This window comes from Leptonotus elevatus, chromosome 20 (assembly GCF_054856555.1).
Source record: "Leptonotus elevatus isolate MCC_2025b chromosome 20, RoL_Lele_1.0, whole genome shotgun sequence".
Classification (NCBI taxonomy): Eukaryota; Metazoa; Chordata; class Actinopteri; order Syngnathiformes; family Syngnathidae; genus Leptonotus; species Leptonotus elevatus.
Window position 1 is genome coordinate 5,783,982 of NC_141258.1, and position 16,690 is coordinate 5,800,671.

The 16,690-nt window shown below is 39.5% G+C and overlaps 1 protein-coding gene and 1 long non-coding RNA gene across 7 annotated transcripts; one reads left to right on the forward strand and one right to left on the reverse strand.

Moving 5' to 3' along the window:
- Window positions 1–30: 30 nt before the first annotated feature.
- Window positions 31–14,677, reverse strand: plekha4 (pleckstrin homology domain containing A4). Of its 6 annotated transcripts, XM_086065118.1 has the most exons (25): window positions 14,576–14,677; window positions 14,444–14,505; window positions 11,631–11,700; window positions 11,453–11,551; window positions 11,294–11,366; window positions 11,106–11,206; window positions 9,907–10,025; window positions 9,647–9,841; window positions 9,320–9,587; window positions 8,464–8,523; window positions 8,288–8,392; window positions 7,418–7,468; window positions 7,243–7,323; window positions 7,011–7,163; window positions 6,831–6,929; window positions 6,047–6,155; window positions 5,874–5,950; window positions 4,918–5,028; window positions 4,770–4,851; window positions 4,619–4,674; window positions 4,088–4,219; window positions 2,819–3,160; window positions 2,560–2,681; window positions 1,992–2,059; window positions 31–1,900 (listed from the first exon to the last, which is right to left on the reverse strand). In XM_086065118.1, exons 3-25 carry the CDS (start codon window positions 11,697–11,699, stop codon window positions 1,032–1,034), a joined length of 3,441 nt encoding a protein of 1,146 aa, XP_085921244.1. In that variant the 5' UTR covers window position 11,700; window positions 14,444–14,505; window positions 14,576–14,677; the 3' UTR covers window positions 31–1,031. The 6 variants fall into 6 exon arrangements, with proteins under 6 accessions (XP_085921244.1, XP_085921247.1, XP_085921246.1 ...); XM_086065121.1 differs by having other exon boundaries at window positions 11,294–11,361; window positions 14,444–14,635; XM_086065120.1 differs by having other exon boundaries at window positions 4,918–5,025; window positions 14,444–14,635.
- LOC147156618 (uncharacterized) lies at window positions 4,401–10,947 on the forward strand. Its single transcript, XR_015091833.1, has 3 exons — window positions 4,401–5,961; window positions 6,069–6,165; window positions 9,352–10,947. It is a non-coding gene; the product is annotated as an uncharacterized LOC147156618 (long non-coding RNA).
- Window positions 14,678–16,690: the final 2,013 nt, after the last annotated feature.

Consider the following 16,690-nt stretch of genomic DNA (forward strand, 5'->3'; position numbering starts at 1 on the left):
AAAGATATAATGTGCAAATGAATCAGGAGCTGGAGGGGCTTTCCATGTCGAGCACGGCATCTTTATTAATGAGGATGTTTAAGATACAAAACACAGGAGCATTTTGTCATTTGCCGACAGTTATATCCATCCATTCATTTGTTATCCTCAGGGTCACAAGAACAATTTGCATGTGTGCATCTTGCATGTACACAGTAATGTTTAAAAAAAAAATTTTTTTAATAAACATGTTTTTTTAATCTCTGGAAAAAAAAAACCTGAGCAGGGGCGTAGCTAGAAAACTTTCAGTGGGGTGGCCTTAGCAAGCTCGTAAGGTGATGAGGCTGGTGAGGTCGTTGTTTATCATGGTTTCATGAACTATACATATCCAAAACTTTGCTCAACACACCCATAATACAAGAAAAATCAAGTCTGAGTGAAAAGCAACATTTTGCTGATTTCAATTTACTACATAAACACCCCCCCCCGCCCCCCATTCATTCACATCAAAACTAAAAAGCACAGACACAAAAATGTCTTCATTCTTCCCAATTCTAAATGCTGCTTTTTACTTCGTTTGTTGAGAACTAGATCGTTCTGGCTATGTGTGTATTTTATATCCTGTGGATGGTATGGTAAATGTTGCTTGCTTGTGTGTAAGTAAAAAATGTAAGTAAAAAAACGCTATTTTCTAAACTTTTTTAAATTTTTTATTTGCTTTCAAATCAATTTGAAATTGACTGTTTAATTATATAGTTAATATGAATGAATTGTGTCAGAGTATCCAGCGAGCTCTAAGGATACTGCATCCACATGAAAATGTCAGGAAAGTCGCCGGCATCAACTGTACATTTTCTACTGGCCACCATGAACAAAAAAATTGTCAATAAAGGTGGTCTACCCTCAATAGTTAGGTACTCTGAAGTTTGGTGAGCGTACTATTATAAATCTAATGGTGGCCCGAGACCCCGTGTGTTGAAAAGTTCTGGTCCAACAGATATTTTTCACTTCAGTCACTTTGACAAATAAGATCATTCAAGCAACGGTTCCTCCTACAAACTGGTCCTGAAAACGGTTACTTTCGGCTTTTGGAGAGATGCGGTCCGACTGACGCTCTTCGAGTTTCCCTGGTCCTCTGCTCCGTCTTGGCCCAAACTCCTTTCCTCGGACTTCTTGGTCCCACCGTCCTCCTCTCGGTCACGTTCCAAGGCCTGATCGTAAGCCGTGTGTTGAGCTGGATCTCCGTGTTTCGATTCTTCGATGTACAACCTGAGTGCGTCCACCGTGTTAGCTACCAGTTGGTCCGTTTCAGTGTCAGATGCGCTTCTGACCACAGATTCGGCGATGGCGAGCTCCTCTCGCGAATGGCCGTCATTCTTGGCGATGTCCGTGTCGGAGATGCTGATGTCGCAGGCGATCTTATAGAACAGCGAGTGGTTTTCTTTCATTTTTTCCAAGCTCTGAATGACGGCGGACGACATCATACCGGACTCGCCGCCTTCATCGGAACAAGCGGGGCGGTCGTCCTTGATGTCAATATCAGGGATGTGCAGTGGTCGGAATTCAAGACGGTGGTTGGTGGAGAGGAACCACTTGGATCTCAAATCGGAAGATGGATTATGCCTGTCGTCAGATTCGTGAAGCTCTCGCTTGTCTCCATCCTCCATCCACCCTCCATCTTTCTGATAGACTGTCATCGACGTGACGTGATGCGGCGACGGCGGCCGTTTGATTTTAGTGGCAACGCCTGCCCTGCGACTGTAACTTTTATGCTGCGTTCTGCTCCCGAACTTTATGGGACCCTTTGCGTGCTGTTTTTGTTTGTTTTCAACTTGCGAGGTCGCATCGGAGATCGGAGAATCCGGAGGAACACAGCTCAGAGAAGTTCTGAAGGTCTTCTCTGGGCCGTTCGATTCATGATCTAAAAGAACAGAAATGACCGTTCATCAAACTGGAGAGGAATATCAATTCATCTGCAACAAAATAGCAAGATACGAAATAAGTAGGCCTACCCGATGTTGCTCTTTGCTTTCCTGATGTGTCATGGAGACGATCCTCCCGCTTGACCGGTGTAATGGCACTGACAAATAGATAGATAGATAAATATACTGTGTATATATATATATATATATATATATATATATATAAAATTGTATTTTTTTTATACTAGGTGTTACAATACTGTAGAATGGAATGACTAGTTTGCATTTAGCTTGGTAAATTGTGAGCTAGCTAAATAACAGAAATAGAGAAAGTGTATCAATATTGTTGCTAGCTAATTAGCTAGATAGCTAGATAGCTAAGTAGCTAGCTAGCTAAAAACTTTTTTTTTTCTTCGCATTATTTAATAAAAATAAAAACAAATCTAAGGGTCACTACTCCAAGCTTCTATTTAGTCGAATCCCATAATTCAGACTCTAAATGATCCCTTTCACATCATTTAAAATCTAAATGTTATGAAAAGGGATCAGCCTAAATCAAATCTCGGTAGCCTTAGACTTTTGTTCTTTTTTTTTATTCTTCTTTTTTTCTTTTTTTACTGTACTGTAATAAAACACGCTGTACTATATGATATTGTACCTTTGTATGACTCGCTGCCGGATGCGTTCCACACGTCTGAGTTTGGCCTCGCGCTGCTCAGGGGTCATACAGAGGTTAGGCTCCATGTCAGTGGTCAAGTGGGAAGAAGGCTCTTCGACAGCCTGTGCGCGCATTTGCAATGAGAGGGCAAATGGCATTTGCTTGGGTTAGCCATTTCAACTAATTTGGGTTACTTTTGACAGTTTTGAAGCAATAATCCAGAATATTATATTTTAATCCCGCCATTAACTCAAATAACCTTAATTTCAGAGCCGAGACCATCTGTGAGAGCTTCCGTTGGCTGCGTCCCCGAAATCTCTGCGGAAGCAGCTCTGCTGACGTCCGAGTCCATTTCAGAGCTCCTGGCTGCTCGTCGGCTTGCCTTCATAACAAGATGCTCCCGGGGCTTCTCTGCCGAGAATTGAGTCGGCCTGGATTTTTCGCCGGGCTCCGGCAGCCGTCGCTGCGCCTCAGACGAGACCTGTTCAGGCAGCGGGGCTTCGAGCTCCGGCGGGGGATCCTCCACGGAAACACGCCGGGCCACCAGGGAAGACGGCAGCACAGCGGTAACCACTCGCGTCACCCTTAAAGGAAAGGGGGCCTGAGGAAGAGAGTAAATAAATATACAGTTGGATTCAACGGACAGAAAATAGTTTTGAGTCACAGATTTATAGTAGAGCAGGCTAAAAGGTAGCGGCCATGTTAGCAGTGGCGATGTTCCCATTAAAAGGTAAAATTATTGACAATAGTATGTTCTATGCAGCCCCTCTCGTCTATTTTGGTTATTATTGTTAGTGGAATATGAGTTAAGCAGCAAAATCAAGCTTTTTTATTTTATTTTAATCAATATCAGAAGGCGGCCATTTAGCCACTTGCTGTAGCGTAAGGTCTCAGGTAACAACCAATCACAGCTCAGCTTCATTAAACAGGTTAGCTGTGATGTCATCTGAAGTCGACGGCAAGTGACAAAATGGCCGCCGCCTGAGATGGATAAAAATGCTGGATTTTGCAGCATGACTCACATTCCACAAATGGAATATTAATCAGAACGTCATGTTTAGACGAGTGAGGTCACATATGACATATTATTGTCAAGAAATGTTTAAGGTTGACTTTAAGAGTAACGGGAAGCATGGACATATAGCTTAGCATCGTGTACGCACGCAGCTCAAAAAAGGAGCTTTCGTATCTACCTGTTCATATCTATGGCTGTTTTTAAATCAGCCGCTAGTTACACACTCCTCTCAAAAAATGCTATTTTTTGAAAGCGCTAACATCGTGGCTCAGATAAGTTTGGGTCAACTTTTTTTTAAAATAATTTTCAAGATTTGTATTTATTTATTTATTTATTTATTTACAATGATCTTTGTTCTGTATTGGGTGTTTTGTGGACAATCAGCTAAAATGGACGACTCGTTCCTCCAGTCACACCGTTAAAATTGAGGTTCCGCTTTATGAGAGCATTTATCGGAGCGTGCGCTTGCGCACCGACACAAAATCAGATTTGTTTTGCGATCAGCCTACAAACCTCTTGCGTTTCTGAACTTTGACTTTGGGTGTTGGCAGCTGGAGAGCGTATGGGAGGTTTCTTCCTATTAGTCATCCTCTCCTGGTTCCTCTTCATCCTCTCCATCTGCTCCTCCTCGCTCATCTTCATCTTCTAAAAAAAAAAGGCGACACGGGGCGACTTAGAACATCACACTTGTTAGTGCAGATATTCCCGCGTTAGCATGTGATTGTGCATGCGTGCGAATGTATCCATGTGTGCATGCATGTGAGAAAAGTATGATAGGTGCCAGAAGGGGATAGGGGGGGGGGAGTGAGGGGGGGGTGCTGCTCGACTGAGGCGTGAGCTCCTGCTCTCCCCTGTCGGCCAAAGCGAGTAATGCAACATGCCCTAATTGCAGGGAAGATGACAGAATCAAAGACTTTTTTCATTTGGCTGCGATAGCAAAGAGGTAAAAAATCAGTTTTGGAGCGGATCTATATTTGGCTGCGTGTTTGGGAACACATTAGCCGGGGTAAAAACCAGCGCAGTGGAAAATAAGAGGAGTCCAACCTTGGTTAATTGGGACGTTGTATCGGCCGCGTTCCCCTTCGTCATCCCCTGAGATGCTAGCGAGGTAAATAAACATGACAAATGGTATAAAAAGAAGAGGCATTAAAGTGAGGAGAAGGTGTCATTATTTTCAACGGGAATCAGCGCAAACCAGATGCGTCCTGGTGCGGTTGCGCGAGGAGGAGGTCAGGTTGACTTTTGCCTCTTCTGTGTTTGTGATCAGCGTAGATCCCCTGAAAGGCGACAACAGATTTTCATCAAAAAGTGTCCAATTGGCTTGCGAAACGTTTTATCCTCACATCATACGAGGAATCGGTCCAGCCGAGGTCCTGGCTCCTGCTCGGAATGCTTTCCAGCAACTCCCGAGGTAAAGGAGGGCGGACTGGCGGTGGCTCTTGTTCCACATTCTGCTGGGGTTCAAACATGTGACATGGCCGTCATATATCCCTTAATTTCGCACATAAGTAACGCGACTCGGGTTTTGGCATCAGAACTGGGATCCACTGTGCTGTGGTTTGGGTTTCCAATTTCAAGTTTCAAAATAGTCTCAGTTTATAACAGCGGTTCGAGTTATGGATGAGGGATGCAACCCTCGGAATGTGTAAGTAGGGGTTCAAATTAGGGCACGCTATGTTTCAAGGTAGGGTTTTGAACCATGGCTTGGGCTTCAAATGAGGGTTTTAAACTACGGCCATGGTTTCAAAATGGAATTTTAGACTAGAGATAGGGTTCGAAAGCAGACCTACAGTCTCAGATTGCGGTTTTAAATAAGATCTATGGATCTTATGTTAGGGGTTTAAGCTAAAGTTAGGGTTTCAAAGTAGCATTTTAAACTGGTGTTAGTTTTAGGGGTTCAAAGTAGGATTTAAAAAAAAGGCCTAATGTCTCATATCAGGGTTCTAAATAAAATGTAGGGTCTCATCTGAGTGTTTTAAACTAGAGTTAGGGTTTCAAAATAGCGTTTATTAAACAAGACCTATAGTCTCATTTGAGGTCTTGTTTAAAAACCCTAATTTCAGACACGAGGTGTGTTTTAAATTTGGGGCTCGGGTTTCAAAATAGGGTTTTTAAACTAGGACCAGGATTTCAAATGAGGATTTTAAGGGTTTTAAACAATGGTTTGGGTTTCAGATTACGGTTTAAGGCACATGACCACTTAGTTCTCCTTGAATCTTAATTTTTCATTGTTGAGCAGATTGACAGAAAAATACTCTCATAGAAAGCCGGACAGTTGACAGAAACACAGTGGCCTTACTATTGGCACGTGAGGAATCTCTGTGGCAGAACCAGGAGAACCAGGAGATCCAGGATGCGGGCCTGAGGACTCGAACCCTGAACACAAGGTAAGCTTGAAGTTAGGTCAGTTTAATTTCGCAAAATGACAAAACTAAGTTGTAGATAATATGTTGGAGAGGCACAGATACTAACTGTGGCGTTTGTGTAATCCCAGCAGGAAGCGGAAGTGGTCCCTGTTCACCTTTAACCCTGCGAGAATGTCCTCCATCATCCAGAGCTCCCTCTGGGCCTGAGACTGCTCCTGGAAGCAAGTAAGGAAAGACAGAAAGAAAAAAAGAAGAATTTTTTTGGGGGTGTGTTTAACTCATTCACTGCCAGTGACGGCTAAAAACGTCAAAAATTCATTTGAACTATTTCTATTAGTTTAACATTTGTTTTCCTTATTTGTTAACAAGAGTAAGAAAAGCTAGAATTTATTTTACTGTACATTTAGAACAGATATGAAATTTGTGATTAATCGTGAGTTAACTAGTGAAGTCATGCGATTCATTACGATTTCAATTTTAATCACCTGATGCCCCAAATTTTTAATAATCTTTATTTATTTATTTATTTTTATTTATTCACTGCCATTGACGGCTATAAACGTCAAAAAATCATTTGAACAATTTCTATTTGATTAAAAAAAAATTCCCACTTTTGCTAACAAGAGTATGAAAACCTAGAATGTTTTTGTTTTTTTATGAATTTATGACAGTGAATGAGTTAATAATTGCATATGTTGTACTGTACATATGCACCTTGGCCACTTGGGGGCAGTATAATAGACAAGTTGATATACATGAAGCTTGTCAGAGGATAAATAATATATGCCATTGAAGCTCTTCGTTAGCCCTTCTATGAAGTTTGCTAGCATGAAGCTAAACATAATTATCAAAGCTTAACTTGTAATTGCCTTTGTTTTATGCAAACATACCTGCGGCATTCCAAAGTGGCAAACGTGCTGCAGGTGCGAGCGAAAAACGCAAAGTTCACTTTCCATTCTCTCATACTGACTCCACACAACCTCCATTTCCTAAAAGACAAATATAGAGGCGACTATAAATGTGAGATGAAATTATAATTGCAATCCTGCTTCCCTAAACTTTTTGCATACCAATGACACGTCGCACATCCTGGCCCGGATTGTGACCAGTTCCTCCTGCAGCAAAACCTTCTGGGTCAGAGCCTCTTCCTGAGCTCGGGGTCCCTGGCTGCTCCAGTCCTCGAGCTGCAGCCTCAACACCTCTAAAGCACACTGGACACTCTCCTGTGAAGAGAAAATTCACTCTAAAAAAATATATTTATCATAGAAATGTGTTCCCGTTAGCAACTATTGCGCTAGCGACCTTTTCCATTTGGAGTTGCGAGAGTTCAACGGACAAAGACTGCAGAAGCTTGTCGCACCCACACAACCTTGTCAACACAGCCTGGAAATGAGAAAAAAAAAATGACAATCTGAGCTGAGAAGGACGCACGTTATCGCTGCTCGTATAGCGCCGTTCACGTATTGAAGCTACTTACGTCCGCGTCACTTTCTAGAGGTCTGATTGGCCTTGGGTCAGACTTTGGAGGCTGGAAAATCCAAATGATGGAGGATTATATCAGAAAAATCTTGCGGCGCACCACCAAAGAAAATATATGTGGAAGTGAAGATGATTTTTTTAAATATATTAATATAAAAAAATATATATGTGAAATCATTTAAAAAAAAAATATTTTTATTATTAGATGATATTAATTAAACTAACTATAATTATAGTGAAAATGTCTGTCATTTTCTTCTTTTCACACATGAGCTTTCGGGGTTTATTTTAAATATATTTATTTACTTTTTTTAAATTATCTTATACCCAACAAATACTCCATATATATATATATTTAAAAAAACAATAAATTAATACTAAATCTAATAAAATCGAAACTAAAACAAAGCATATAACAACCGTATTATATAAACAAATTCAAACTAACTCAATAAAATAATAATAATAATAATAATAATAATAATAATAATAATAATAAACTAAATTCAGAACTAAATAAAAACTAATTATCATGGAAAATCTACAAACTATATAACCCTGTTGCTAACATGTGCTAACAAAACACCAGAGATGTCCAGGCGGGGCCATCCCAATTTTAGAACGCTGATCGGTTGCCATGGCAATAACAAATTTGCATCACAAACCAACGAAAAATTATAAATTGTGTTCAGATCAGATTGTTACATAACTCTCACTGTTTAAGTATAATCATTTGTGCTGCCCAAAAAAAAAATGAATTTATGACATCACAACACATTTTTGCATTTAAACAACAATATACAAATCAACCAACACACACAACTTCTCCGTATATACTATAGAAACTCAATATTGTTGGGATACTGACAGATAAGTGGCTGCGGTGCTGGTTTTGGGTTTGGTGCCCATGTGCAACCCTGGATGAGGGCGGCAAAGGGGGCAGCAGGTCCGAGTGGGCCCCTGTCGAGTAGCTCTAAAGAAAGAGGCAACGTTAAATAAATCAGAAGACATTAAAAAGCAGGTTTGTATGCATTTCGCAATCACCTTTCCTAAAGGTCTTCGCCCAGTGGGGGCGTGACGTACAGATCCATATATCGGCGTGGGCTACAAACACAGATGTGATATATGTCATATAAGATGCTTGTCAAAGTCCAATTTAATTATACACTTTACATACTGACATATTCAACATGTATTTGCAAAATATCCAATTCAAAAGATGTCAATTATACCATGGTGTATTTTCACTGGTTGATGCAGCACTTCATCACCACTAATTACATTTGTCAATTTAGTGTAGCGGATTTACAAATAGATTCTTGGCGACTTTTGTGTGTGCGTGTCAAAAGCGACAAATCAAAGCTCATTTGTAGTTCTAAACATATTTAGTGTGTTTTTTGTTTTCAATGTTATTCCTCTCTCACACAGCACCCATTACAATTACATGCAAATTGCCAATTATGCAAATTAGGCGATGACATCATTTAGCAACTTCTAGTGACTTTTAGGGCAGATAAAAGCTACTTGACTTGGCAACGCTAATTAAAATACTTAAAAATTGTACAGAGGGACCACAGAACCACATCAAATTTTGATTGTATAATAGTTATTATATGATATGTCCAAATATGGTCAATTTCACATTTTTCACAAATGGATACTTTTGGTCTGCCCCCACGTCATCTGCCACTTACATGCGTCAAAGTGTAAAAAAAAAGAAGAAAAAAGAATGACAACAAATCTCTTGGACAGTTGAACTGTCGAAGAAGTGTCATAAAACTCCGCCCCCTCTTTAACCTCTTGTGGCCATTTTACGATCAGGAATTAGCCATCAGACATTGGAAGCGTAGAAAAGGACCATTCATTTCATGCAATTGGAAGAAAAAAACGCTACGCTAACCTTGGCGATGTTCGGCCACCTCTCTGTGACAGGACTGGCGGGAGTGGATTTGAACTCCATCTTGGGTGAGGCAGGTGTGTAGTACAGCGTGCCCGAGCCATCCTGGGGTCGAATGTCAACCCTTCCCAACGGCGTGTGAGAGCGAGACCCCAGCTGACTCCGGGAGGTCAAAGAACCCGCGCCGATGATTTCCGCATGCGATGCGATGAAAGGGAGAGAATCCGCCTCCCGGTTCGGACCCCAAGGGCTAGGGGTTCGAGCTGGTGGGCTGCGCAAAAGCAAAACGAGTGAAACTACGGAAGCAGGAGGGAGTCTTTGGAAACAAACCTTGAGTTCCTCTGACGAGCGCCCTTCCTGCCTCTCAGCTCCGGGTTCGACGTCACAATCCTTCCTCCGCTCAGATGAGTCTGCTCGCTGAGAGTTCTGCTGACGTGTCTCGGTTTTGGACACGTCTCCTCGGGGAGGTCCACCGACTCGGTGCTGCCGCCTATCTGAGTGAAATCTTGGTAGCTTGAGCAGCGCCTGCGAAAGATTGGAATTGGAAAATTTCCACAATGATATCTACCTTTTGTGAGACCGTCACATACCTTTGCATAGAACCGTCCGTCTCCATGGAAGCAGACTGACTGAGCGCTCGGACCCAACCCAGCATGTCCTCCTGAGTGTCGGCGCTGAAGTAATAAGACCGCATCCCCTGGTGCACTACCTTGTTCATGAATAACACCACCCAGTGTTAATGTTGTGAGTTGTGATGGTTATAAAAAGTCTACACACCCCTGTTTAAATGCCAGATTTTTGTGGTATAAACAATGAGCCCCAAATAAATCATTTTCAAACTCATGAACGATAACCTCAATTGAAAAAAAAACATATTTTTGAGAAAAATAATATGGTTGTACAAGTGTGCACACCCTTTTTAACTGTGATGTGGATGTGTTCATTCGCACTCATATTAAAAGTGAGTTAGCACAAAATTGCCACTATTTAAGGTGCCTCTGATTAACCCAAAAGAAAGTTCAGCTGTTCAAGTGGACTTTTCCTAATATTTTTATTTTAACTAGGAATGTACAGTACCACTTTTTTTTATCCCCCAGACCAATACAAGTATTTACTCCTTGAGTACCGATACCTCTAGTACTTTTGATAAATAAAATTTCATTTGACACAATGGCTTTGTATCTTTGCCTTAAGTGTCGGTGGCTGGTATCAGCAGCCTCTATGAGTACCCGATAACTTCAAATAAGGCCAGTATCGGCCCAATACCGATATACTCACCTATCCCTAATTCTAAGTGAAGCCTGAAGGTTTCAATCTCATCAATCTTGATATGCATTTAGGAAAAAATGTGTTGTGGTCCAATAAAGTTGAAAATTTTCAGGAAAAGCCTACTAGAACATCTGAAATTGATTTGAGGTTAATCAGAGACACTTTATAAGCGTTGTGACTCCCATTTAACATGAGATTGAATGTGGTTTTGGTTAAATTTGAACAAAGTTACATCTTTGATATAATGTGGTTGCACAAGTGTGCACACCCTTTTTAACTGTTTATTTTTATTCACCCTCTGAAAAAGAATATAGTTGAAAAAAGAATACAGGTTACAAGTTACATTAATAGTGAAAATTTTTAGTGAGCATAATATAATTTTCTTTGCTAACCTTGCATTTGAACAGAGGTGTGTAGACTTTTTATATCCACGGTGCACTATTTATTTATGTATTATTATTATTATTTTTAAATCAACACATATACGCAAAAGAGCAATTAAAAATAATAATAAAGGTACCTTGAAGGTGAACTTCCTGTTCTTGCATTCTCTCGGCGTGCAGAATAAGATTTTGTAGCTGGGCAGCGGAATGCTCCCCAGCGCGGGTTCTTCTCTGCTGTCTGATTGGGACGCAAAACAAGTCAACAAAAGCCAACGAGATTCATGGAGAAAAATAAGAAAGTCTAGCGCTGATAACAAATGTTTACCCTTATAGTAGAACAAACAGTAGTTGGAGAGGACGAACCATCTTCGCTTCCACAATTTCAAACCGGAGCTGTCCTATTGTGGAACGATGATAAATAAAGATGAATGCCTTTTGGTAATAGCAATGATTAATTTATATATTTTAAAAAGACGTTAACAACTTTTTTGTTGAGCCATCCTCTGATGACCACGGGGCGGTTGGGGTCTCTCTTGGCTGCCTGACATCTTTTGCCAAATGTTTGCAACTTGCCATCGCTTTCCTGCACAGTTTGATGATAACAAAGTTGCATTTTGAAATGGATAAATACTACAATAATAAGCAAATAGATTCAAACCAACCCTTCTGACAGGAAAGTATGAAATGGTGGCCACGCTGGATGCTTGGCTTACTCGGTCCTGCTCATCCATCCTGCAGAGGACATTTAATGAAAAAAAACAAAAAAAAACAGCGTACTCAACTGTAGCCTCGATCTATGTTTAATATTGCATTCAAATGAATGAACACTATTCATTATCAAGTGTGCCTGGCCTTACCACAACCTCGCTACGCGGAATCATTCCCACGCTCAACACCCCCGAAGCCTCCGAACACGCCGGCCGAATTCCCTTATGTCTTGCCCTTCCTCCTCCCATGTCAACTTTTCATTTGCCCTCACCCACTTGCAGCGACATTCTCCCTCTTATTCTATTCTGGGCCACCCAGCATGTCCACTATGACTGCAGAAGTGACAGGTGACAGCTGCATGGCTGCATGGCTGCATGGTGGCTGGGAGTGCTTGAAAAACAAAACAAAAAAACAATCTGGCAGTGGCAGGCGAATGGTCGCCCGGCATGGGACGACAAGGAATATGTGTCCTAAACTGAAGGAATGCGGACGGGGAGTGCTGAGGAATCAAATTCCAACTAAAGATGGAGGAGACAAATGTGTAACCAGTCACCACATTTGTTTCTGCCGACACATGCAAGCATAAACTGAATTTCCCAATTAAAAAAAAAAAAAGTCCCTATATACATCATGGCTTTAAAAAAAAAAAAAAAAAAAAAAAAAAAAAAAAAGCTTGACTATACATACATCATGGCTTTTTAAATTGTATATAAAAAATACTTACTTATACATTTGTTTTTTTTTATTTATAAAAAGCTTATTTATAAATATATATGCATGCAAGCATAAAATGCATTTCCCAATTAAACAATAATTCTTATATACATCATGGCTTTAAAAAAAAAAAGAAGAAAAAAAATAGTTTGACTATACATCATTGATTTTTTAAATTTGAAAAAAAAAAAGCTGTACTATAAATCCTGGCTTTTTTAATTATACAAAAAAATCCTTACTTATACAATAATGTTTTTATATATATATAAAACCCCTGTACTATATACATCATGACTATTTTAATAAAAATAAAAAAAGCCTTAGTATACATCATGGCTTTCTACATTTTGTATTTATAAATATATATGCATGCAAGTATAAACTGCATTTCCCAATTTAAAAAAGTCTATATATACATCATGGCTTTAAAAAAAAAAAATAAAAATAAAAAAAAAATAAACCGTGACTATACATCATTGGTTTTGTATTTTGAAAAAAAAAAGCTGTACTATACATCCTGGCTTTTTTAATAATAATAAAACAACCTTAGTATACATCATGGCTGTTTTGTTTTTTTATTTAATTTTATTTTTAAAACCCCTGTACTATACATCATGACTATTTTAATAATAATAAAACAACCTTATACATCATGGCTTTCTACATTTTGTATTTATAAATATATATATGCATGCAAGCATAAACTGCATTTCCCAATTTAAAAAAATCCTTATATAAATCATGGCTTAAAAAAAAAAAGCTTGACTATACATAGTTTATTTTTTTATTTGAAAATAAAAAAAAGCTGTACTATACATCATGACTATTTTAATAATAAAAAAACAACCTTATACATCATGGCTTTCTACATTTTGTATTTATAAATATATATATGCATGCAAGCATAAACTGCATTTCCCAATTTAAAAAAATCCTTATATAAATCATGGCTTAAAAAAAAAAGCTTGACTATACATAGTTTATTTTTTTATTTGAAAAAAAAAAAAAAGCTGTACTATACATCATGACTATTTTAATAACAAAAAAAAACCTTACTATACATCATGGCTTTCTACATTTTTTATTTATAAATATATATGCATGCAAGCATAAACTGCATTTCCCCATTTTAAGAAAGTCCTTATACATCATGACTATAAAAAAGAAAAAGGAAAAAAAAACTTACATTATTATTATTCATGTGGCAATTTCAATGAGTCTTTGTTCAGTTGCTCAATGGCTTTCATACATTCCACATTGCTCTCTTCCTATACTGATGATCAGTATACATCTATTCCTGCACTATTGACCTTGTTTAAACAGCAGATGAAAAAGATGAGCCCGAAGGAAAAATCTGAGCGTCAGCCTCCCTACTTCCCATACCAGCTGATCGCCAACCACAACCTCCTTTCAAGTCAGTCACGGACTAAATGAATGCCAACAATCACATCTTTGTCAAGTCAAAGAGATGAGAATCATCTCCAACATCACCCCCACCCCTCCCAACCCTTCTGGGGGTGTTATTGTTGGAGTTTTGCGGCATCTTCTTGATAACGAGTGAGGAGAAGAAGCGAAACGATGGGGTCAAAATGCTGGCGTGGGAGAGACGACTTGAAATGCAAAAGCCAGATGATGATGATGGCGTCGATGGAGGGGAGGACAAACGTCGAGTGTGCGCGCCACACAGAGTGAGCTTTGTGAACTTGGAAACATTTGCATGTCTCCTACACGCTGCGCCGACATTTACAGTCAAGTCAAGCATCATTGCGCATTTGACCTTCATTGGCCAAACTATGGATAACCGCGAAAACAATCTACATTGTGCGTCGTGAATGTGACGTAAAGCTTCACTATAGTTAAACGTAAACAAAAGTACAGTATTAAGAATTAGTCAAATGTAGTCTAACTCTTGTGTAAAGGTGAATTATCATAAATTCACTTAATTGCTCCAAAAATTATTATATAAAATATCCATTAAAAAACAAAAAATAATAATAAAATATATAATAAAAAATAGTATAAAATGAAAATAAAAAATGCCATATTGTCGTACCTGACTAATGGGGCCACTTGGCAGGCGCACTCACAGCATCCCACGTTGAGCTGGTCCACTTCCTGTTTTTGTCCAACAAAACACACTGCGTAATCTGTCTTTACGTACAAACTCCCTGGCTGCGCGTTCTACCTGCGTGGCGTCTGTTCATCTCTCCTCGCTCTCGACACGCTGCCAGCACTTTCCTCCTTTGCCCTCCCCTACTACCCCTTCTCGGGCTTCTCCAACCCTCCCGGCATGCCCGGCCACAGCCTCTCTTGTCTTTTGCGGAGCGTGGGCTTGTGACTGAGGAATTTATGGGCGAAGAAGAAAAAAAAACAAAAAAAACAGCTGGTCGGTCCGCTCTTGGGGCCTGTTGCTTTGTTGAACTGTCATCTTGGAGCTTCCATGGAGAACTCACTGTGCAGCAGTTTGGCAAATAGCGAACAATTCTTCAAAAAAAGAGGCTTCAAGCATTTTTTTTTTTGCTCCCAACTGAAGTTTAATGACATTAATCATTGTGAACTCACAGTCATATGTTCTTTATCCTCTGCATAGAAAACTATTATTAGCACCGTACTGATGATTTTAGTAGAGTTATTTCTCAATGAACTCTATAGTCATCTGTCTTATACTGCCCCCAGGTGGCCAAGGCCATTCAGACACTGTGAAGGTCGTTAAGTGACTGACTAACTAATAATTGACTCTTCTATTCTTCAGATTAATGGCATCAAAGTGCTCTTTTGATGCAAAAAATGTATAGTGTGCTTTAATATAATGTACACCTGTTAGCTAGCAGGCTAGCCACCACGTTTTGCTAAATTACTGAAGAAAACCCACCAAAACATTTCATACATACAGTACCGGAGAGGAAATTCTTCGACAAACCCAAAGGCCAACCCACAGGTTCAGCTTGATTCATTGAATAAATAAAAAATAAATAGTAAGTAAATATGACAACATGAAACATTCATCTATTCATAGATGACACAATAACATTAGTAAAGAAAACCGTTTCAAAATTTTAACAATGTGGTCATCTCAAAATAAAACATTAAACAGAAGATAATAAAAGTTAAAAACAATGAAAACAAAATAGGCACAAATATAAGGGCTCACGTCTCATGCTGTGTGGAACGCCAAGGAATTAAAAGTGTAGGACATCACATAGTTTGGGACCAGAATCCTAAAACGAACTCTAAAAGTGCACAGAGGGAGCCCAGAATGTGAATTAAGCGCTGCCTCTTACGTCTTCCGGTTAAGAAGCAAGCGGCAGCATTTTTGAACCAGTACGAGAGATCTTGTAGTATTAAATTGAAAGTTGATTCTCGTCGTGTGCTGTTATATTCCCCGGAGAGCTGCTGTCATTGTCGTACAAGAGGAAGCTATCAAAGGCATTCTAAGTGCTTAGATAAGATGACGCCAATGCTAAATTTAGCCACACCGGTGCACCGTCATCCTGTTAAAAAGCCACAAAATTTAGTTACCATGTCGTCTTGTAATTAGTGGCTCACATGTCCGGGCCATTTGGTTTTGGGGCAGACAGGTTACGACCTCAGCGGGTCGGGAAAACCTCTCTCTCTCTCTCTCTCTCTCTCTCTCTCTCTCTCTCTCTCTCTCTCTCTCTCTCTCTCTCTCTCTCTCTCTCTCTCTCTCTCTCTCGCTCTCTCTCTCTCTCTCTCTCTCTCTCTCTCTCTCTCTCTCTCTCCCTCTCTCGATATTTATGACCCGCTCCTGCCTTGTTAACATTTGCCACAATCAGCATGTTGACTGACAGCTGCATTGCTGCCTCTCGGATGCTTTTTTTTGCACAGCATGTGTTTGGCGTTCTCAATCAGGAAGCCAGCCCATGGCGCTCATGGGTAATGTAGTTTTTTTTAATCATCATAACTCCCATCACTTATCAGTGTGATGAAGTGCAGTTATACACCACCGCCAACTAAATAAACAGATTCAAAAATAGATAGATGCATAAATAAATACATACATATGTAAATAAATAACTTAATATTTTTTGAAGATAACTAATAGATAATAAACAAATAACTTTATCATTATTATTATTATAAAAGTGGTGCATTATATACCACATTCGTGTTGGCTGTGACAGTTTAAATTTCCAGCAGGGGGAGCCATTTAATAGTTGTGGTTCAAGTTTAGGCTGTCAGCATATGACAGAGGCTATTAAAATGCAAGCATGACTTATTATCAAAACAGAAATACACTCTTTTTTGTTGCAGAAAAAGTTATTATCGAAAGTGACAAGCA

Coding starts and splice junctions, on each gene's coding strand:
- plekha4 (XM_086065118.1), bottom strand. CDS start 11,699: ATGGATGAGCAGGACCGAGTAAGCCAAGCATCCAGCGTGGCCACCATT. Junction 7,469..8,287: donor AGCACCGCAGCCACTTATCT/GTCAGTATCCCA, acceptor TGGATTTTCCAG/CCTCCAAAGTCTGACCCAAG. Junction 4,675..4,769: donor ACCGCACCAGGACGCATCTG/GTTTGCGCTGAT, acceptor TTACCTCGCTAG/CATCTCAGGGGATGACGAAG.